Consider the following 24,010-nt stretch of genomic DNA (forward strand, 5'->3'; position numbering starts at 1 on the left):
GGGACGCTTCTAGTAGCACAGAGGCAGCGGACGCTGCGGGGGACACAGGCGGCAGTAACGAAGAGGCAGGCAGGGGGAGCCGGGAGCTGTCAGCGCTGGAGAAAAAAAAAAGCCCATACAATGAATGGGCAGACTGTGATTGGCTGAGCGCTCTCTCAGCCAGTCAGCAATTGGCTGAGAGAGCGCTCAGCCAATCACAGGCCGCCCATTCATTGTATGGGCTTTTTTTTTCTCCAGCACTGACAGCTCCCGGCTCCCCCTGCCTGCCTCTACGTTACTGCCGCCTGTGTCCCCCGCAGCATCCGCTGCCTCTGGGCTACTAGCAGCGCCCCCAGCCACCTCGCAGCGTCCTCCACCCGCCACCAGGATGTCCCTTGCCCCCCTGCTCCCTCCACCTTGTAGCTCCCCGGGAGTTGCAAATGATACATTGCATGCGATGTATCATTTGCAAAACTTGGCACATCAGTGCCTAATCGTGTGTGTCCCTCCCGGGGAGCTGCAGGGGGAAATCAGGTCCGACTTGTCCTTAGGACAAGTCGGACTAATGTATGGGGGCCTTTACTTTGTGCAATAGTTACACAGAGGTATTCAAAATTTTTCCCTCCATCCCTCCTTTTTCCTTCTATCAAGGCTCGGTAACACTTGGTAAGGGCATGCTGAGACACATACTTCAACAACAACTAAAGGATCACATCAGTGGCGTAAATTCATCCCAGTTGCCTGGAGACAAGATAAATATTTGTCGTCGTCCCCCCCCCCCGACACGCACACACCACCTTTTAGAATATATCTATTCATGTGTGTAATGTAAATGTAGTACTTGTTTCCTAGCACGGCCACAACGTTCATGATCGTGGGCATCGTGAGGAAAAATCGGGGGCATCGCGGCCATCGCATGCACTAAAAAATCGGGTGCGATGGTACCGACGCGATGCCCGCGATTTCCCCATAGGGAACAATGTTAAATGCCTCAATTTACCCGCGATGCCCCCGATTTCCCATAGGAATTAATGTTAAATGGCTCAATTTACCCAAATCATCATAGGGGACAATGGTAAATGGGCCAGAAAACCCAAAAAACACCGCTGAACAGTGAAATGTCCCCCCAAAAGTAGTTGACGCCACCCCACGATCAACGCGAACCAGAAGCGTGGCGAGTGCAGCGAGCCCGCGAGGGGCGGCGGTACGCGTCCTCCGACCTTTTCATACCCCCACTATCCACATCGGCGTGGAGTTGAGAATAGAATAGTGTGGCAAGCGCAGCGAGCCACCGAGCCCGAAGCGTGGCGAGCGCAGCGAGCCCCGCGAGGGTACGCGGATACCTGTGAAGCCCGCGAAGGGACGCGTTTACCTGTGAAGGTATCCGCGTCCCCTCGCGGGGCTCGCTGCGCTCGCCACGCTTCGGGCTCAGTGGCTCGCTGCGCTCGCCACACTATTCTATTCTCAACTCCACGCCGATGTGGATAGTGGGGGTATGAAAAGGTCGGAGGACGCGTACCGCCGCCCCTCGCGGGCTCGCTGCACTCGCCACGCGAAAATCGGGGGCATCGCGTCGGTCGCGTCGCAGACCACTAAAAATGACACCCGATGCCCGCGATTGTGGCCGTGCTAGGAAACAAGTACCGTAAATGTTCCTGGGAAAAGCGGGAGTCAGCCACAGAAGTGATGTCCATGGCTTTCAATTAACTGATTCAAACTTGCAGGTGAGGAGAGGTGCCCCCTTGGCAGCAGGAGCCCGGCGGCAAATGACTCTGTTGTCTCCCAGAGTTCTGCCTCTAGGTCACATGTTAAATACAGTACCCCTGACTTTCATTGGAGCCTAGTTGTGCTACAGTAGCTTAATTGTCTCATATTTAGATTGTTATTGGTTTGACTAAAATCATTGAGCTGCTGATTCCAATTTGGAAGTAATGCAATAAAACAAAAAAGTAACGGCATACTGTAGGTAGGGCAGATCTAAATTCCAGTGTAAAAAGAAAGCTGTTTCACATTTTTGAGCTACATGCAAAAACATCCAGTATCTACTGTGTTCAGTATAAATATAACTGTATTTGCTACACCTTACATCGCAACATGTTTTGTTTCAGATAAGTTGCTTGCCTTTTATTTTTTTGCTTTAATCATCAAATCAGAATTAATTCAGTCCTTTTCAGCTAAAATAAAAAATAATTTCAAAGCATTAAGTCTATTTCCTTTCCTAAATGTAACACATTTTAAAATATTATATGCAGTTTAAGGAAGTAAACTATTTAGTTATCAGCAGAGTTATATACTAAGGTCCTCTATGTACAACAGCCAATATTATCACAGCATAGTCTATATAATAAGATGGTGCAAAGCAGGATCAGTTGATCCTTTATTGTCCTGAGTGTATACAAATTTAAAAAGCGGCCACATTTGACTAAAGTGCTCACAGCTGGATTAGCTTTTGGCTTACATTTATTTTTTTTAAAAAAGCCTCTAAGACCTGATAATGCTGCAAAAAATAAATATATACTAATATCCGGAGAAATTACTGGCCCGTTAAAAGACCTATATTTTTAGGGTCTATCGCTAAATTCAGGTTACCCTTGGGGGAATGTTAATACCATACTTGTCAATGAGAAATATTTTTTCAGTTTGCCAGTTAAAAACATAAGGGCGATAGAAATGTATGCAATGCAAATACAGCAGACCTAACCAATTATTGTTCTACATTAATTAATACAGAACAATGATTATTTTATCATCATCGTCATCAATTACTACTACCACAGACAATCTAACGGACAGATTTTCTAAGGCAACTCAAAACAGGAATCTGAAGTCTATATTAGGTCCAATGCAAATGTATTTAATTTTCTTAATATTTAGAGACCTTCCCACCTCTTTTCTATGACCTGCTTGTGTTATTCTCCCAAACATGGCTCATGTTTGAGGACAGATAATTGGTATGCAGGGGGGTTACATGCTTTTTGCCAGGGGAAGGAACATGCTCCTTGTCAGGCGAAGTTACATGCTCATTGCCAGGGGAAATAACATTCTCATTGCCAGGAGGGTAAATTCTTGTTGCCAGGGTGTTACATGCTTGTTGTGCATCAGTGTTCCCAGAATCTACACTTCTATGTGGATTCCTGCACAAATGCTAGAGGTGGAGAAAGACCTCTAGCACCTGTCTCTTTTAAGGTGGTGGGCATTTCTGGAGGAGCATAGGGTCTCTGTCTGCATGTGGACGGAGACTCCACACCCCTGTAGTGCTGCTTCCCTCGCTCAAGTCTCTATCTCCTGGTGCATTGGAGGAGGGATTAGAGGGGGTGGCGGTGCTCCCTCTTTTCCCCTCAGCTCCTGGAGCTTGAGCTTTACCGAAACAACCCTCCCTAAGCCTTCTTATAGGACAGTCACATAGTTATATTGTTTGTAGCAGTCTGGATTTTTATTAATGAATAATTATTCTCTTAAGTAAATCTTTAAATGTTTATATCTTTCAGAAATTACACATTTGTATCAGCATACTGCCATGAGGAAGAGCTTACTGTTTGATACATGTCGGCCTGTGACAGTGTGGACCTCTAGTAACAAAGGAAAAAAAGTTTTTTATGACACCAAAGGGTGATACCAGATGAGCTGAGCTGGAGGTTCGGAAGCCTTGAACTCCATACTATCTACATGTTTAAGATGTAGCCTGAAAGCCCTGGCAACCTGGCAATTTAACCCTGATTATAAAACGAGTTAAACCCAGGTTGCCCTCTGTATAATGGGTGACCCAAACTTAATATCATGAGGCATCTGTGGCTATTTTAGGCACATTAATAAAAACCCGATTTTGCAGCAGCTCTTTTTTTTTATAGTAAAAGGACAGGTCAAGACTTCTCAAGTTGAAATGATTAGTAGAATTGCATGCAAATTAGTTCTGCAGAAATTTTTAATACACTGTCCATTTGGTTACATTGTACTCCTCCACTCAATCATACTGTAGATACGCAATAATGTTGGCAATGATCCTAAAGAGATTCTATAATGGAGCAGTATCTCAAAGTTTAGGGCCTGAAAGACTTGAACAGCATATGTGTCTGTAGGAATAATTATCCTGCCAATTGGGTGCTGGTGTGCTGCAATGTTGTTTCCTGCCTTCAGTGTGTATACTATGCATACGTGTGCATACGGGGGACTGAAACGACAACCTTCCCTTGTACAGGAGCTTAGTGCAAGAGTTCTCTAAAACAGTGCTTGCGTGTCAGGTGGGCATGGCCTCGCAATGGCTTCTACAGGTAAAGACAGGGCTGGCAACAAAAATCTTGGGACCCGGTAGACTGATATCTCTTGTGCCCCCAACCACGCACACTGATTTTTGTTACATTGCATATTGAATGTATTTTATCTAATTATTAATATTCACTATGCAATGTAATTGGGGAGGGCGCAGCATTTTTTGTTGTGCAGCTCAATGTGTTGCAAGATGTCATTCAACTCATAAGTATGAGTAGCCATACAGGTGACCAGACCGAGGGGGGTAACTGGATTGGGTTCCAAGTAAGCTCCCTTCCAGGAATCCAGGTGTGCATGCAGGCAGCTGGTGCCGTTAGAACAATTGACAGGGCTACAGCTCCTGACTCATCAAAGTCCTGGGGCTCCTCACAAGGCTGTGGCCTGGTATGAGTGTCCCCTTTGACCCCCCCGGTCACCTGCCCTGAGTAAAGTGCATGTTAGTCTTGTCACTACAATTGTATATTAGTGCAAATAAGAGAGCAGAAGCATGTGGGATGTTTACATACAAATTTAGAGCATATTCCTTAACAATGTGTATAGTGGCCTTAATACTAAATACACTTGTGCATGCAGGGCCTGATAAAGCCTTCCAGCTGCCCTAGGCTCAATACAAAAGTGCACATCTCTTCAGTGCACGGAGGGAGTTAGTGGTTGCCCAGCTGCTAAGGGAGAGCTAGGCCACACCTCCTCTGTCCAAGGTCATGCCCAACTGGTGTGTTGCTCTACCCCCTTCTCGAGCTGGTAGGTCCCAATTTTAAAGAGTTGGGAGGTATGTTCTTGGGCTTCAGCTCCATTCATATTGCAGACCCGGGCCCAGGTAAAAATTACCCCCCCCCCCGATGCCACTGGCTCTGACATAATCTCCTCTTCCCAGCATTCCTAACTAGATGAAGCCAGCAATGCCACCAGGCACCACTGCTCCCACAGAGACCTTGCTCACCCCAACTCTGGCGGCACCAGGAAGTACTCCCAGCCCAATCTATTGTGCCAACGCTTCGCTTCCCCAGGACCCAGTCCTTCAGGCTGCAGTGAGAGAGAGAGAGAGAGAGAGAGAAAGAGAGAGACTGTGTATTCTCTGAGCCTACAGTATGTCTGTACTCAGTACATTGTGGTTTCGTCTGAGGAAGTATCTAAGAACCACAGTCTCTTGCTCACATACAAACTGTATGTCACTTTCCGCAAGCACAGATGCATAGAGGCTAACATGCTAAATAATACTCCAGATGTTTCAATAACAACACAGGCAATGCCGGACAGCTGCAGGGAGATTTCTACAGCAAGACAAGCTCTTAGAGACAGCTACCAAAACCTGCATAATGTTGCTGATTACTGTGAGAAGAACTACATGGAGGTAAGAGAAAAAGCTAGAGGGAAATGCTTCAAAACTAGTTGTCTGAACATTATTGGGCTGAATGTGTAACAAGAATTGATGAATTAAAAGCTTTTTCTAAAAGAGATGATATAACGGGAAATGTAGAGCTCCAACAACTGTCGAGGACGGTCCAGGGGCTGGTACTACGGTAAGCCGACTAACCATAGCTTCCTCACAGTCATAAGTGTTATATCTGCAAACAATGTAATACATACATACATACATACATACATACATACATACATACATACATGACATACTAAGATAAGCAATGGCTAATTGTCTAGGGAAGAAAATGTGTTACAATGCCTGTTATAAAAACAATGGGAGCATAATCTTACCAATTGGCAGTGGTGGTGAAACATTAAGTATAGTGTAGGTTTAACTTGTGAAACCAGATACAGACACTGCACTTGGCACATACAAAACTGACTGTAACAGTAACTTTCCACAACGCTCAATTTACCTGTAAAATGTATCTTGGAGAGTACATTGGGATGCAAAAACAGCCCCACCTTACGTAACTGTAATAAGGTAAATGGTTTTACAATAGGTGAAATTGACAACATACGTTGAAGTAAAGAACCTTATTATAATCTATATATTGACAGCAGAAGGACAACTTTTATGAGTAACATATGTATGTAATGCTGTTGTCTTAGCAGGGCACATCAAATCCAACCAGCTCCTAATGATTACTTTTCAAACAAAGCTTCATAAATAGACCCCTTGGTCCTTAGATTTGCCTAAAAACATTGGCATTGTAATTGGTTGCCTCGTTTTTAAGTTATATTTAAAAACGTCCACCTGCCATTTCCAATGCATCACCATTGTGACAGTTGTAGAACTCTCCCGGCACACCTCCTGGGTGACCTGCAGGTGAGCGGGCAGAGAAGAACAAGATGGATTTTTTGCCCAAGTAAATTTCAGGTGTAACTGGTTTTCATTATTGTTAGACTATGGGTGATGGAGAGTGTAATTGGAGCCGATTTAGTACATTACTCAGATGTATAGGCAGTTAATGTACTGTAGCTCACCATTGAGGTTACATTTAAAACTATAAAACTATTTGTGAACAAAATTTTACTACTGAAATCTTATCTGACTTCACAGTGTGCCAATATTAGAAGGTTTATTTATTGACTAATAAAATATTACAAAGGCATTGTTTACATTAAGATAGCCACTATTACATTGAAACATTTTACTGGTGTCAATACACAATCACTTTAAAGGTCGTGTGTAAGGTGCAGTATAAGGTGCAGTATATGCGTATTTAACTTCCCACAGTGTAAATGTCATTTTCTGATACTGAAGTTATTTCTGTGCTCTAGTGCCTGTTTAATGATAAGTAGTAGGAGTGGCATTAGTTATTGTGGGGATGACTTTTTTTGTGGTGCAGTGAAATGTTCTTTTCTTAAAGTGGGATGGGTACAGTTGTTTGCAAAATACAGATATACGGTTAATATTTTACAAGCAATGTTATCAGAAGCTCCACGTCTGACGTCACTGACCCCTGTTGGCAAAAAAATTATTTGAAAAAACTCAATAATCAGACGCTCATTCGATTGTAATAATTTACTTAAGAAAGATAATGTTATAACCCCTGCAGTCAGCTCCAGCGCTGACGCAGGGGGTTCTCTGCGGTGTGTCCCGGCTGTTACTACGCAGCCGGGACGTCGCCGCGTCAGGGGGCGTGGTCGCGTCAGTGACGCACGCTCTCCGTCCGACGTCACAGGCGGCCGGGAGTCTCACGCCCGGCCACTTCCTCAGCGCCCGCCCCGGTTGCCTAGGCGATATCCCTATCTTTTGTATCAACCTTGTGTGGGTTATCTTTTGTGTTTTATTACAGTCCTGCTTATTGAGTCATCTTGGTGTATTGTTACAGTCCTGCTTATTGAATCATCTTTTATGTATTGTTACATTCCAGCTTATTGAGTCATCTTTTGCGTATTGTTACATGCTTGCTTAGTGAGTCATCTTTTGTGTATTGTTACACCTGTGGTGTGGTCTCATCAGTACACGGTTTCACACCAGGCCCCCCGGGGTCACTGTTACGGGAGCTCTGTTAGTATCCTCGCCAGTAGGTGTCAGTTAGAGTTTCCCCTTGTTCATCACTGGCTTTGGCGTGTGTGTTGTCCTTAACATAAGACCAGGTGGCATCGAGGTGGGAGCCTGACTAACGGGCTCCCACGAACGCGGCTATTATTGGTGAAGCCTAGCACCCCGCACACACACGTCAACTCCATCTGAGTACAACGGAGGTAGGGCAGGCGAGGTTACTCCACCCCTAACATTAGTCCCGGCCATACAAGTACATAGCATCTGGTCGTAGTCTGTCATGGATCCTTCTCAGCAGGCCACGGGACATGCTCTGGCGGGCCAGATTCACACCCTCACGCAGGAGCTCCAAAAGCTCACCCTCCGGGTCAATACTCAGGAGGAACAGGTACATGGAGTCCTATCTGCGTCTAGACGCCCAGAGCCTAAACTCGATCTCCCAGATCGTTTTTCTGGAGACCGTTCCCTTTTCTATAATTTTCGAGAATCCTGTAAACTGTATTTCAAACTGCGCCCCATGTCCTCAGGTTCAGAGGTTCAGCGGGTAGGGATAATTATTTCTCTCCTACAGGGGGATCCCCAGACCTGGGCATTCGGACTCCCTGCAGGGGATGAAGCCCTCTCCTCTGTCAATTCTTTTTTTTCGGCCATGGGTTTGTTATACGATGATCCCGATAGGTCTGCCTCAGCAGAGGCTAATCTCCGAGCCCTTCGTCAGGGGCAAGGCACGGCAGAGGGATATTGTACACAGTTTAGGAGGTGGGCCAACGATTCTGGGTGGAATGAAGCAGCCCTACGCAGTCAATTTAGAATTGGCTTGTCCGATGGTCTCAAAGACGCCCTGGTACACTACCCATCTCCCACATCCTTAGATGAGATAATGCAACTAGCCATCAAGGTGGATCGGCATTTTTGGGGAACGTCAGAGAGAAAGAGAATCTGGGGTCTTTCCCTCATCCCCTCCGGGTGATTCTTCTGACCACTCAGGGGAGGAACCCATGCAGCTAGGGGCCACTCGCCTTTCCGCTTCCGAAAAGAATCGGAGAAGACTTAAGGGATTGTGTCTTTATTGTGGTGGGTCCGGTCACCGCGCATTGGTCTGTCCTCTTAAGGCGGGAAAAGACAGGGCCTAGGTAACCTCGGGGGGGTTCACTTAGGCCACAGGTCTTCAACCTGTGGCCCTCCAGATGTTGCGGAACTACATATCCCAGAATGCCCTGAGGTTTTTCGGCATGCTCTTATAGGAAAAAATGTGGCAATGCATGTTGGAACATGTAGTTTCACAACATCTGGAGGGCCACAGGTTGAAGACCCATGACTTAGGCCTTACCTGTTTTTCCCCCATTGAGTCCATCTATATAAAGACTACCATTTCCTTTGGGAAGCAGTTCCGGGAGGTGTCTGCCTTTTTTGATTGTGGCGCAGCCGGCAATTTTATGGACGCCACATTGGTCGAATCCTTAGGGTTCAAACCTATTCCCCTAGAGGGGTCCTTGTCTGTATGTGGTTTAGATGGCCTACCACTATCCAATGGCAGCATCTCCTTCTGCACTCCTTCCCTCAGGTTGTCTATAGGGGCCTTGTATTCCGAGGAGATCTCTTTTTTAGTTTTTCATTGTCCGTTTGCACCTCTTGTCTTGGGCCTACCTTGGCTAAAGAAGCACAATCCTAATGTTAATTGGGTCACGGGAGAAATCACCCGATGGGGATCAGCATGTTCTGACAGTTGTCTCTCTCTCCCTCTTCGGGCGGTGTCTCCTGTTTTGTCTTCTTTACCCTCACCGTATCACAGTTTTGTTGACGTTTTTTCTAAGAAAGAAGCAGAAACACTGCCTCCTCATCGGCCGTTTGATTGTACTATTGATCTCGTCCCCAATGCCAGATTACCCAAAGGGCGTTTGTATGCTCTCTCCGCTCCTGAGTCCCTTGCCATGGAGAATTATATCCAAGAGAGCCTAGAAAAAGGCTTCATCCGTCCGTCTAAATCCCCTGTGGGGGCAGGGTTTTTTTTTGTTGAAAAAAAAGATGGGTCCTTACGCCCCTGCATCGATTATCGTGCCTTGAATCAGATCACCATAAAGAATTCTTATCCTTTACCCCTCATTTCTGTGTTATTCGATCAGATTCGGGAAGCCGTTGTTTTTTCAAAGATTGATTTAAGAGGAGCATACAACCTCATAAGAATCAGGCAGGGGGACGAGTGGAAGACGGCCTTCAACACACACACTGGCCACTACGAATATCTGGTGATGCCTTTCGGACTGGCCAATGCTCCTGCCGTCTTCCAAGATTTCATTAATGAGGTACTCCGGCCGTTTTTAGGAGTTTTCGCTGTTGTCTATCTGGACGATATCTTGATTTTTTCCAAAACCCTGACCGAACATAGGCAACATGTCTGCATGGTCCTCCAAAAATTACGCGAAAACCATCTTTACGCCAAGTTAGAGAAATGTGAGTTTGAAGTTTCCCAAGTTTCTTTCCTTGGCTATATCATTACTCCCAGAGGTTTTTCCATGGAGCCTAAAAAGGTTCAAGCCATCCTGTCATGGGCTCGCCCCACTAACCTCAAGGCTGTTCAGAGGTTCCTTGGTTTCTCTAACTACTATCGCAAATTTATTCGTTCATTTTCAGATATCGTGGCTCCTATTGTGGAACTCACTCGCAAGGGAGCAGATCCACAAGACTGGTCTCCACAGGCCATCGAATCCTTTGAACGGCTGAAGAAAGCTTTCTGTTCTGCCCCCATTCTTCATCATCCGGACCCCAGGACGCCATTCTTAGTGGAAGTTGACGCCTCCGATGTCGGGGCTGGAGCCGTGCTTTCCCAGACTCACAGTCTGGATAATAAACTGCATCCCTGTGCCTATTTTTCACGTAAATTTTCCCCCGCTGAAAAGAATTATGATGTAGGTAATAGAGAGCTCCTTGCCATAAAATGGGCCTTTGAAGAATGGCGCCAATGGCTTGAAGGAGCAGAGCACGTGATCACCGTTATTACGGATCACAAAAATTTGGCTTATATCCAGTCGGCCAAACGACTCAACCCACGTCAAGCAAGATGGGCTCTTTTCTTTACCAGATTTCGATTTAATATCACCTTTAGACCCGGTCCTAAGAACACCAAGGCCGATGCGCTTTCCCGGAGTTTCCAGTCTTCTCAGGACTCGGAATTGGTGGATGAACCCATTATCCCGTCTGCTATTATCTTGGCTGGGTTAACCCAAGATTTGGCTACCCGTGTCCTTGCTTCCCAGTCCTCTGCACCTCGGTCGACTCCTCAGGATCGACTTTTTGTCCCCAAAACTCTGCGAGGTTTAGTCCTCAAGGATTTCCATTCCACTAAGCTGGCTGGGCATCACCAAGACTCTCGAAAGTCTGTCCACAGTGGTCTGGTGGCCCACCATGAAACAGGACGTCACCCATTTTGTCTCTGTCTGTCCTGTATGCGCTCGACAGAAATCACCCAGAGTAGCACCTATGGGCCAACTTCTACCTTTATCCATTCCAGAAAGACCCTGGTCCCACATTTCGATGGATTTTATTGTCGACCTTCCTTTGTCCTCCCATTTTTCCACCATTTGGGTTACGGTCGATCGATTTAGTAAGATGGCTCATTTTATACCATTGCGCAAACTTCCCTCGGCCCGAGAATTAGCTCAACTTTTCATTACTCATATTTTCAGACTTCATGGTCTTCCCAGAGATATTGTCTCGGACAGGGGACCTCAATTTGTCGCTAGCTTTTGGAGGGCGTTGTGCTCCAACTTGGGAATTCAGCTCAGCTTGTCCTCCGGATACCACCCTCAATCGAATGGACAAACCGAAAGGGTTAATCAGGTCTTGGAACAATATTTACGCTGCTTTGTTGCGAAATGTCAGACCGATTGGGCAGACTTGGTTCCACTAGCCGAATTTTCTTATAATAATGCCTATCACGTGTCAACCAAGACTTCACCGTTTTTCTGTAACGTTGGCTTTCATCCTAAATGCAATTCCTTTGACGTTCCCGTTAAGTCCACGCACTCAATCTCCTCGGCAGTTTCTGTCCTTAGGGACTCCTGGAAGAAGGTGCGTCTTGCCTTGAATCTTTCCTCTGCCCGTTCTAAGATGTTTTATGATAGGCACAGGAGACCCTGTTCATTCAGGGTTGGCCAGAAAGTCTTTCTCTCAACCCGATTTATTAAATTACGCCAGAAAAGTCATAAATTGGGTCCCAGATTTATTGGACCTTTTCTCATTACCAAACAGGTTAACCCGGTAGCCTTTCAGTTGCAATTACCTCGATCATTGAAGATCAATAATGTTTTCCATTGTTCACTTTTTAAGCCGGTTCCCACTCTCTTTCATCAGAAACAGTCCAGGAGACCTGTGATTATCAGAGGCCACAAGGAATTCTTGGTAGAACAGATTCTTGATTCCAAATTCGTCCGGGGTCAACTTAAATTTCTTGTTCATTGGCAAGGATTCGGGGATGAAGAGAGATCCTGGGTTCCGGATAGACTCCTACATGCTCCCAGACTTAGGGCAGAATTCTTTAAAAAATGTCCGTTTAAACCTGGGGGTAAGGGTTCGTGACCCCTCCTCAAGGGGGGGGTACTGTTATAACCCCTGCAGTCAGCTCCAGCGCTGACGCAGGGGGTTCTCTGCGGTGTATCCCGGCTGTTACTACGCAGTCGGGACGTCGCCGCGTCAGGGGACGTCGCCGCGTCAGGGGGCGTGGTCGCGTCAGTGACGCACGCCCTCCGTCCGACGTCACGGGCGGCCGGGAGTCTCACGCCCGGCCACTTCCTCAGCGCCCGCCCTGGTTGCCTAGGCGACGGGGGACGCCAGGCGGCCGGGCGGAAGAGGAGGCCCGCAACGCAGCCTCATCCTCCCATGGAGGATTTACTATTTAAAGTCTGGCGCCGGGACACTCAGACGCCGGTTATAGTTCAGACCCAGCGTCCTGAGTGTTCCCGGTCTCTGGAGCTCCTGTTGGTCTTTTGTGGGATTTCTTCTCCAGCGTGGTGCTTCCCTTCGGCTGGTTCCCTGCCTTGCCCGCAGCAGCTCAGCCCCAGCTAAGTTTGATATCCCTATCTTTTGTATCAACCTTGTGTGGGTTATCTTTTGTGTTTTATTACAGTCCTGCTTATTGAGTCATCTTGGTGTATTGTTACAGTCCTGCTTATTGAATCATCTTTTATGTATTGTTACATTCCAGCTTATTGAGTCATCTTTTGCGTATTGTTACATGCTTGCTTAGTGAGTCATCTTTTGTGTATTGTTACACCTGTGGTGTGGTCTCATCAGTACACGGTTTCACACCAGGCCCCCCGGGGTCACTGTTACGGGAGCTCTGTTAGTATCCTCGCCAGTAGGTGTCAGTTAGAGTTTCCCCTTGTTCATCACTGGCCTTGGCGTGTGTGTTGTCCTTAACATAAGACCAGGTGGCATCGAGGTGGGAGCCTGACTAACGGGCTCCCACGAACGCGGCTATTATTGGTGAAGCCTAGCACCCCGCACACACACGTCAACTCCATCTGAGTACAACGGAGGTAGGGCAGGCGAGGTTACTCCACCCCTAACAGATAATAGAGCTGTAAGTAGCTGCTGTGAATCCACACAAATAATTATGTTAGGATATCTTGCTAGCAGCAACATTCCTGATCATAAGTCACAAACGATTTCTCAATAAAGGTACAGCACTTCTCAACCCTTTAAGTGCCGACATTCTGTGAGAAATGTGCAAAATATCTGCTAAAAAGGCCAGCTTCGCTCACATTTGATATATAAATTCAAATAAAAAAATGTTATATAAAAAAATGTATATTTCCTATATAATGTAAACATTAAAGGTCATTATGATTGAATAAAAAAGTTTTCTTGGACATTTTCACACCTATTTTGACAAATTCACTTGGCACTCAAAAGGTTTAAAAAGTAATTCATACATATTGGCTGAATGAGTGACTGAATTAAATTTTCTGCTCAGCTCTTAGCTACTCTTCGAGGTTGGTCAGTTGCTCCATCAGTAAATGTAATTAATACCCCTTTCAGACATACTACCCGGGATTTTAGACCCGGTTCAAACCCGGGTTTTTAAAAATCCTGGGTCCATTGCAGATGCGCAGGACCCAGAATTTTAGAGGACTAAAATCCCAGGTAGAGCCTTTCAGACATACCCTAGTCCCGGGATTGTGCGCGTGCACGTGAAAAATCCCGGGATTTTGCCGTATGTCTGAAAGGGGTATTAGTAACCATTGGTTACCATAGCACACATCAATGGCATACTCTTATCACTGCTTCATACATTTACCCCCAGATTTGATGTATTGGCTTGAAGCCACATTAGTGTTAGGATGGAACAGTTTTATAATACTAAACTGACAAAATAGTTTGGGCCAGATGTGCTAAGCTTGAAAAGTGATAAAACGGAGAGTGATAAACCACCAACCAATCAGCTCCTCACTGTCATGTCACAGGCTGGGTTTGAAATATGACAGGTAGGAGCTGATTGGTTGGTGGTTTATCACTCTCCATTTTATCACTTTTCAAGGCTTAGTAGTTAGTACATCTCGCCCTCCGGTTATATACGTTTAACTAGCTTTGTATGGCTGCACGCCACTAGCCTTTTATATTTTGCTTTACAAATGTCTAATTGTTGTCTTCTTAGTCTCCTGATCAACATAAAGCACTAGAGAATACCATGTCTTTAGTCACTCAGACCCTGGCCTGTGTGGCCTCTCAAGTGGGAGCTGCCGCCCAGCATTTATCGGACATGTTGGAGAAACAGAGCCAGAGACTGCAGCAGGAGGAGGCAAGAGTCCAATTAATCTATCAGGTTAGTCACCAAATCACTATCTATGCCGGCTAACATTAATATAATCTTCATTTTTAATATCCTAATGGGGAGCATGACAGGACTTGCAACAGGGGCAAATTCAGGATTTTCAGAAGGGGGTTTCCAGAGGGGCGGAGCAAAGCACGGAGATGGACACTTAGGTGACCCAGTATATGTCGTTTCAGTTAAAGTATTATAGATAGACCAAATTTATATATATAATAATAATACATTTTATATATATATATATGTCGCCTCCTCCATACTTCTATCTACCTGTCCTGGAAGGCACCGGGGTATTCGGACCCAGTTGCGGGAGTGCCAGGCCTTCTCCATAATCTATATATATATATATATATATATATATATATATATATATATATATATATATATCCAGCGGTGGATGTCACTCAGATAGAAAGGAATGAAACAGACAACTGTCTTATATATACACCAGATCCAAATAATGGCACTCAGGAGGCAGAGTAATAAGACAAAAAAGGATGTGTATTACATGCCAAGCTTTCGGGGTTTAACCCCCTTCGTCAGGACACAATCCTACAGCCAGGCTGTAGGATTGAGTCCTGACGAAGGGGGTTACACCCCGAAAGCTTGGCATGTAATACACATCCTTTTTTGTCTTATTACTCTGCCTCCTGAGTGCCATTATTTGGATCTGGTGTATTGCTTTACAGGGGCCCGCTGCTTGAAAATACTGGAGTGCCGGCACACTTGGATCTCTATATATATATATATAGGAAAAAGGAAGGACAGAGGGGGCGCCTCAGAGTGTAGTACTTTTTCATTCTAAAAAACACACAAGTTTCACAGTTAAAAGCAAGAGGATGGTACCAAAGTATTCCTTAGGTGTGCGCTACAACTACCACACGTATTTATATCTACCACTCCACGGTATCAGCGGTTGTCACTCCAGTGGGATACCAGCACACCACGCCGCGCATCCAATCCTCCACGGACAGAGCTGCACGCCGGGCACCTTCTCCTCTACGGGCTCCAGACACGCCAAACACCGGGTGGAAGGACAGCATCACGCAGACATGCCCCAAACGTGTTTTGTCATAGAGACTTCGTCAGTCCATTGTTGGAATATACCCTCAGAAAAACTCTAAGTCAGAGAAAACCTGAAATATCTGACTGGGAAGGGCAATTAACAGGCTTGGATGGGGACCGCTGCTTTTAAGTCAGATATCTCCGGTTCCCAAGGGTCGATTTTTTAAATTCTTGTACCCATGGAAAGAGGGGACCCTCAGCTTTCCGCTTTTGGTCCTTAGACTCCTGGGGGGGCTTCTTGGTACTCTGAAACCCCCCTGGGTGCGCCACTGAACAATAATAGAAAGCATACCTCCCAACTGTCTCAATTACAGAAGGACAGTCCTGCTATTTGAAGACTGTCTTGCTGTCTTTCCTATGGCTGGCAATGTCCAGCGGGCAAGGGGGCAGTGGTGTTCGCTAAAGCGATGGCATGCGCCTATGCATGCCATCTTTTCAGTGCAGGGAGAAGGGAGGGAGGAAAGGGAGGGAGTCAGGGGCTGCCCAGTCGCTAGGGGAGCACTGGGCACACCCCGAAAAGGATTTAAAAAAGGGGAATTGCCTCTCTGTGCAGGGTAAATACTGGCTGCTTTATTCTTACATTGCAATTTAGATTTCAGTTTGAACACACCCCGCCCAAATCTAACACTCTGCACATGTTACATCTGCCCCACCTGCAGTGCACATGGGAAGGGGGGGGGGGAGCGATTCCTGCTATCCAGGCCTATAGTTGGGATATAAATATGTGTATGTGCAAACCCCAGAGTGAAGCCCTTTGGTGAGTTTCACACTCCCCAGATTGCTCAGTTCAAGATGGCCTGACAGGGGCAGGGGGCAGAAGCAGTGGACAGAAGCATTTTATGGGTTTGCCCATAGAAATGTTGGGCATATCCCTGCCAAGGCAGACGTGTCCATACCTGCTTGGGGTGGGCCGCTGACATCACATGACGTCAGCACCCACCCCCCAATTTTCCAGATAGTGAGCATCTGAAAAGTAAGTATAGACTTACATTTCAGAGCGAAGGCTAGAGAAATCAATTGATGGTGAGCGACCATCTGATGATTTCTCCTCCTTGTGGCTGCATGTAAGCGGATGTGTAAGCGCACACATCCAGTCACGTGCTAGTGCAGGAATTGGCTCAGCGGGGGACATGCATGTTTACCTGCTCACTAGGCAGCGAATATATGCTGCCTAGAGAGCAGGTCTGAAACCGGCCCATGGTATTGCCCATTTTGAGGACAAACTTGCCCTGCAATCAGGTCTGAATTAGGCCCCTACTTTCTGGAAGTAGATGATACTCAGAATCAGAGTGACCAACCAACAATGATGTGCCATGGAGATCTGATGGTTCTCAACCATTGATTGCTGGTAGGTGGTTACATTTTTGCCTTGGCAGAGTAGCACAGAATTTAGCCTTGTCCCAGGCATGCTGCTAAGCCAGCAGTTTCCAAACCTGGACCTCAAGGCACCCAAATGGATACATATAAACATTGCTCAGCACAGATGATTAAATCAAATTGACTGATGTATTAAGTCTCCAATGGCCAAGAATGTATATATATATATATATATATATATATATATATATATACATATATAAAGCCTGGCCCATTGGGGTGTTTCACGGACCACATTTGGGGAACCTCTGTGCTTGGCCATGCACATTTTCAGTGATTTATGTGCCACCTGCGATTCTCTACAGCTAGATTTCCCTCTGTTGATGAAAGCATTTGATGGTTCACATTGATGGTTTTACTCCATTGATGTAATCACTGATAGATAACCCACAGATGCCCAGGACTAATTTAAATTGAGATTTAAATCCATGAGTTGCAGCAGAGTAAGAAAGTCTCTACTCAAAAGTACCCTCTAGTGGTAGAAATACAGAATGCAGCTCCCATGTAGAACTCCAAAGCAGTCACTAGCGATAGAAGCCTATAAACAGAGTAAATAAAAGCAGGACTGTGACAAATATATTCTATTGGAATCCAATAATAATAGCACCACAAATAAGAGTGATCACTGGTATGTTGTCTCTTTAGTTACTAGATATCCATGGGGAAAAGGTTTCACGTCAAAAAATTGGAGGGATGACAACAGCAAAAAAGTTTCAACACACTGAGAAAATCCTGTATTGTGAGACAAAGGGACCTTTGAAATCATATACCAGAGTTCCCATCAATTTCACTTCCCTCGATGATACTGGTCATGGAATCAAGGTGAGAAGTCTGCCATTCTTCAACCATTTGGGTGGGTAATAAATCCCACAAGGATCTACCTAAAAAGATTTGGATTGCCTGCCCTCAAATACCTTAGATCTACAAACAAACGTTTGATCAATAGTTCAATTATTATTAATATTTTTTATCAATAATTCTTTTTTTCTTTACAATGCCCTGCTTACTGACAACATAAGCTTTATGAAAAGTTTAATATTAAATTACCAAGTTATAATGGAAAATCTTAATCATTTACTCATTTACAGTGGTAATCCTTAGTCATGTTTAATAAGTATATTTATTCTTGTGCCATTTTTCATTGCTTACTACTTGCTTGATACTTTTCATAATGAGTAATTAATCATCAATCAACTGCATTTTCTAGCACAATTATGCTATGTCCACACGGTGCGATTTGCACTGTCGATTTTGGCTATATAGTCATAATCGCATCGCACATAGTGCAAATCGTGCCTTGCTATGCAGCACCCCATCCCGATTCGATCCCAATGCAGCGCCCCACAGCATCGGAATTGAATGTAGAAATAGACTGTGCTGCACAGTTTGTTTCTACTATTTTGGAATGATGGCAATGCTGCTCAATGCAGCATAGCCCCTGCTCCCCTCCACCCCCCCCCCCCCCCCCTCCCCAGCACCGTCCCTCCCTGCCAGCAAATCAGCAAATGCCAGCACCCTGCTGGGCCCTGCGGCAGTGCCGATATAAAATTGGCACTAGATGAGATTTAGACTGGACTCATTTAGTTTTGCATGCAGTTAAATGTAAATAATAAAGTAATGTTCAAAATGCTATAGTTGGGTAGTTTCTGATGTATGAAGGAATACAAAACATTATGTCCTGAGCAGTGTGCATTTCAGGTTGCAGAATATGATGCAGTTTGTAGTTTTACTTCAAACATTCCTGCTTACCACATCCCACCTGGTATCCAGGGGACACGGTCATTGGGTCACCAGCAAGTTGTTAGATAGTCATTAGGTCGACATGCATTTAGGTCGACATGTGTCTAGGTAGACATGCAGGAAGGTCAAGATGAGTCTAGGTCAACATGGGTTAGGCTGACAGGGTCATTAGGTCGACATGGGTTAGGTCAACAGTCAAAAGGTCGACATGGGGTTTTGTCACAGTTTTTTTAGCCGACATATGCCGACAGGCGGTATTTCATGCCCTAACTTCCACTAGGGTGTGGTTGGAGAATAAAATAGTGTGCCGAGTGCAGCGAGGCACCGAGCCCAAAGCATGGTGAGCACAGCGAGCCATGCGAGGGGACGCGGTGCATTTTAACCTGTGTCCATGCCGACTGTGTCGACATTCGGGTAAAAAAACTGTGAAAAACCCCGACTGTCGACCTAACCCATGTCGGCCTAATGACCCTGTTGACCTTATGACCCTGTCGACCTAACCCATGTCGACATAGACACATGTCGACCTAATGACTGTCTAACAACTTGCTGGTGACCATCTGATCCACACCCGTATCCAGAACACAAGCACTTTGTAGTTGTTTAAATATTGTGAGAAACATTTATTTTCCCACGTAACCCTAAATGGAGTCTTGCTCAACATATACTATAAGTGTTAAATGTTTATTTAACATTAGGCACAGCAATATGGCAAGCAAAAATCTAATTGTTTGCACACATCACTGACCATAGAATAATTAACTCTTAAATACTGTACATGGTAGTCATATTACCAAGAAATGTGCCTCGCAAGTCGCACTACACATGTATGTTTTTTTACATACTCTCCTGAAACATATGGGAGAATCATGATTTTCTGGGTAGTCAACTGACAGCAGATTGATCGCCGCATCCTTATCACAACCTAGTGAACTGGGCAGGATGGGGAGATTGTCAAGGGAATCGTGGTACCATATGGGAAGTGGAGATAAATTACACAAATTGCATAATTTTAGCCCCTCCCCACAGACCAAGCGAAACACTGCATTTACCGATGCTAAGAGCAGGGTCTAATGACATGGTAGCCTGGCCCTTTACCCTGAAGTGTGCAGCAACATCTCCTGTCTGGAGAGGAGACAACAAAAAAGTATGGTTTTAGTATTCATAATTACAGAATAAGATCATGGGATATAATGTTTATTATACAAGAGGTTTAGTAAAAAAAAAAAAAGGTAACAAGACCTCTCACTGTGAAAATGTTGGTACTTGTGTATTATCATGGCGCCCACATTTTCCATCGCAGGGCATTGTACAACCAAAAAATCGCGTCGCATCGCATGCATGTGATGTCATCGCATGCGATGCAATGCAACGCGTTTGGACCCGATTTTTAATCGTACAGGCACCCAGATGCCTTATTCCTATGTTACATGCCCCCCCAGACCCGATTTTTGATTGTACACCCACCCTGATGGGTAATGACAATGTTAAATGCCCCCCCATTGTTAACGATACCCCACTATCAACGCCAACCCGAAGTGTGGCGAGCGGCGGCGGTTTGCGTCCTCCAACCTTTTCATACCCCCACTATCCACGTCGGCGAGGAGTTGATTTTATATAGTGTGGGCCACCGAGCCCGAAGCATGGTGAGCGCAGCAAGCCCCACGTGGGGGCGCGTATGACTTCACATATATTCCTCTGCCCCTCGCGGGGCTCACTGCGCTCGCAACGCTTTGGGCTCGCGATATTAAAATTGGATACTCACGCCCGGAGAAAAGCTCAAATCGGGTCCCATCGCATGAGATTGCATGACATCGCATGCCATCGCATACCTTAATTAGTGGCATGGATGCAATGCGATGGGCGCCGTGATAAAACACAAGTACCAAAATGTTTTCAACATTGTACGTATATACAATAGTATGGGCCTGGTAGAGATTATTTTTCCACATATTTGTCCCAACGGTACACTGAGGCATTACTCCTAGCATAGGACAAATCAGGCCTGTACTCCAGTGGCTAATGATGATGTGCAGATCACTACATAACTGTCCTCCTGATCAGATCTTCACAAATCACTGGTACAAATTGTCATCTGTGGTGGTTGTGCTTGACTGGCCATAGCTCTGTTCATCTTGATCATTATATATCATTGTACTGTATTTATTTATTTACAGTTTCTTATATAGCACAGCATATTCCGTTGCGCTTTACAACTGGAAACAACAGTGATTAAACAAACTGGGTAGAAACAAACCGACATAGAGGTAGGATCTGTCCTACCTGTAGACAGGGTTGCCACCTCTCCCGAATTTCCGAGATTCTCATGTTTTTGGTGGCAACCCTCAATGAGGCTTTTTCAGTTTCCCGGATTCCAGGATTCTCACGGAATTTGGGTGTCTGAAAAAGTCTCCAGTCCAACCCTCCATAAACCCTCTCTCCCCCCAGTGCGGCAGTGCCACTGCCGCCCCTGCCGCGTAGAGACAGATGCGAGCGAGATGATGATGTAATTATCAAGCAAGCCTGTCTGCAGGACCGCCGCCCACCATCCGCCCCCCACTCACCGCTGGTGTCACCGTCCGCCCATCCGCCACTGCTGGTGTTGCCTGCATCATCATGAGCCTGCATCCTCCTGTGACTGTCCCACCAGCTCTAGTACAGTTCTCCTGCTGCCGCTGCCAGCTGCCCAGCCAGCCTCTCTGTAAGCCTGCCAGGCCTTAGGTAACTTTAAACAGCTAGCAAATGTTATATATAAATATCTGTATCCATATATATATATATACATATGTCTGTGTATATATGTATTTATATATACGGTGCTTGTTTCCTAGAATTGCGCCCACTAAGCAATTTGCTTAGTGGGCTATTCTGCGTAGGGAAATCGCATCACATCGCATGGGCCATTTTAGGGCCATGCGATGTGCAATGCGATTTTCCTATGTAATTTATTCACTGCTCTCTCAGCCCCGGGCCAACGCATCGAATCGCATCGCTTCTGCCGCAAAATCGCATGCGATTTTATAGGGTGTGCGATGCCATGACATTAGGTATACAATAATATGATTGTATGTCCCAAAAATAGGTTTAATGCACCCCCCCACACTATCCACGCCACCCCGAAGCGTGGCGAGCGCAATGCACCCCCCCCCCCACTATCCACGCCACCCCCTATGTATTCATTACCCCAATATCCACATCGGTATGCAGTTGATTTTATATAGTGTGGCGAGTGCAGCAAGCCACCGAGCCGAAGCGTGGCGAGCGGCCGCGGAATACATGTAAAGTAATCCGCGTCCGCTCGCCACTCTTCGGGCTCGGTATCTTGCTGCGCTCGCCACTCTATATATAATCAACTCCACGCCGACGTGGATAGTGGGGTAATGAAAAAGTCGGAGGGTGCATTCCACCGCCCCGAGCAGGGCTCGCTATGCTCGCCACGCTTTGGGGTGGCGTGGATAGTGGGGGGGTGCATTAAACCTATTTTTGCGATTTCCCTACAGTGCCGTACGTAGGAAATCTGGGTGCCGTGCTAGGAAACAATTACCATATATATATAAGGAAAAAAGCCGGCACTCTCCTGCTTGTAAACGATATTTGCATCCCGTGCCTTCCTCTGCTGCAGACTGTTAACCAGGCTGGCACATATGTAGAGTACACCAGGCGGCACTTGGGCGACTTAGAAGAAATGGAGACCACACACAGGTTCTTCAAGATCTTTCGAGATTTAACCTCATCATCATTCCTGATTCATTCTTGAAGAACCTGTATGTGGTCTCCATTTCTTCTAAGTTGCCCAAGTGCCGCCTGGTGTACTATATATATATATATATATATATATATATATATATATACACAATCTCCTTTGCGATCAGGTACTCCAGCTGACTGAAAAACAGCTTGCGGGTGCCGAGGATGACCTTAATACAACCTCCAGAGCATGTCACCATGCACTCCCGGCACTCTCCACTATCCCACAAAAAAGCAGTAACAAATAGTATAATACAGGTTGACTATCCCTTATCCAAATATCAGTTATCCAAATTATTCCTAAAACCATATATTCCAGAAAGTGAATTTTTTTTACTAAAAACCTACTTGGGATATCTGTAACAGCACTACTGGGGACATGGCATGTATACCTGGCACTAATATATGCAAGACAATGATTGCCTGGCATTCAAATTCAGTATCTGAGATTGTACACAAACTTTGTTTCATGTTTTGAAACCTTGTTTTATGCACAAATATAATATATGTGTATGTATTTCATGTGTTTGATAGGTTTATTCAACATAAATGCAAGATACATCATTGAAATATAAAAATATAAAAATATTCTGAAATACAGAATAATCAGTTATCCAAAATTCTTCTGGTCCCGAGCTTTTTGGATAAGGTATACTCAACCTGTATTAGTTCTGTGAACAAGACTTACACTGCTAGTTTTACAGATATTATGTGAGTGTCAGCTATAGAGAAAGGCGTCAAATATAAACCACAATCAGATTGAGACATAACGAAAAGAGAAGTATGCTTAAAAAAAACAGAAATAGAATCAGACAAGAGAAACACAAAACTAAATTCCCAGCATTATGGCTAATATGCAAGACTTACAGGCGCTATGAAAAACTATAGGTTAAAGCAACATTGGGAAACTATGATGAAAATTGGTGAAACTATAATAAAAAAAATATATATAGTGTTAGCGACAAAAACCTGTAATTTGTCTTGTTCAGAACTCAAAATCGGTCCCTTGGTTACTATTACCAATTTTAAACCTAGGGAGAGTCAGTAACTTTATAAGATTCACTTGTGTAAATCCTACATAGAAAATGAAGTGTTGTTTGATTTGACTGCAAATATAAGTAGCCATTAACCCAACATTACCAGAGTGATACCGTAGATGACAATATAACCAACAATCAGTTTACCTTATTGTTCTTTCTATCAGCTCATGATTAATAACCCAAACCAAATATATTTACTTTATTACCTTTAAATATATTTGGTTTGGGTTATTAATCATATCTAATCTTATCAGATAAATATCTGGTTTATCAGGCGATTCGGAGCTGATCGCACAGCTGCGATTCTGCACAGCAGACAATTATCGATACACTGCACATGCGTATGGGCAGCAATGCGTGTGTGCGCCAATGTGCTGCAATGAACGCCTGTTACTTTTTTCTTAGCTCGCTAATCGTCAGTTTAGTGCGAATGCCAGGGAAACTGCTCAGTGATGGAAAAAATGCTGGGAGTGTCAGCGACAATGCAGGCGTGCATAAGCTTGTTATGGGGGAGGGGGTGTATGACATCAGCTCCAG

The 24,010-nt window shown here is 45.1% G+C and overlaps 1 protein-coding gene across 1 annotated transcript in view; it reads left to right on the forward strand.

Annotated features, from left to right (window-relative positions):
• The first annotated feature begins 5,315 nt into the window (after nucleotides 1-5,315).
• Nucleotides 5,316-24,010, forward strand: part of ABI3 (ABI family member 3) — a 48,494-nt gene continuing 29,799 nt past the window's right edge. Inside the window, exons 1-3 of the mRNA XM_083147323.1 lie at nucleotides 5,316-5,596; nucleotides 14,331-14,498; nucleotides 17,592-17,768. Of these exons, the coding sequence (XP_083003449.1) occupies nucleotides 5,450-5,596; nucleotides 14,331-14,498; nucleotides 17,592-17,768 (492 nt within the window). The 5' untranslated portion in view covers nucleotides 5,316-5,449. The remainder of the gene's footprint in view (nucleotides 5,597-14,330; nucleotides 14,499-17,591; nucleotides 17,769-24,010) is intronic.

The sequence above is a fragment of the Crinia signifera genome, chromosome 6 (assembly GCF_055691185.1).
Source record: "Crinia signifera chromosome 6, ASM5569118v1, whole genome shotgun sequence".
NCBI lineage: Eukaryota > Metazoa > Chordata > Amphibia > Anura > Myobatrachidae > Crinia > Crinia signifera.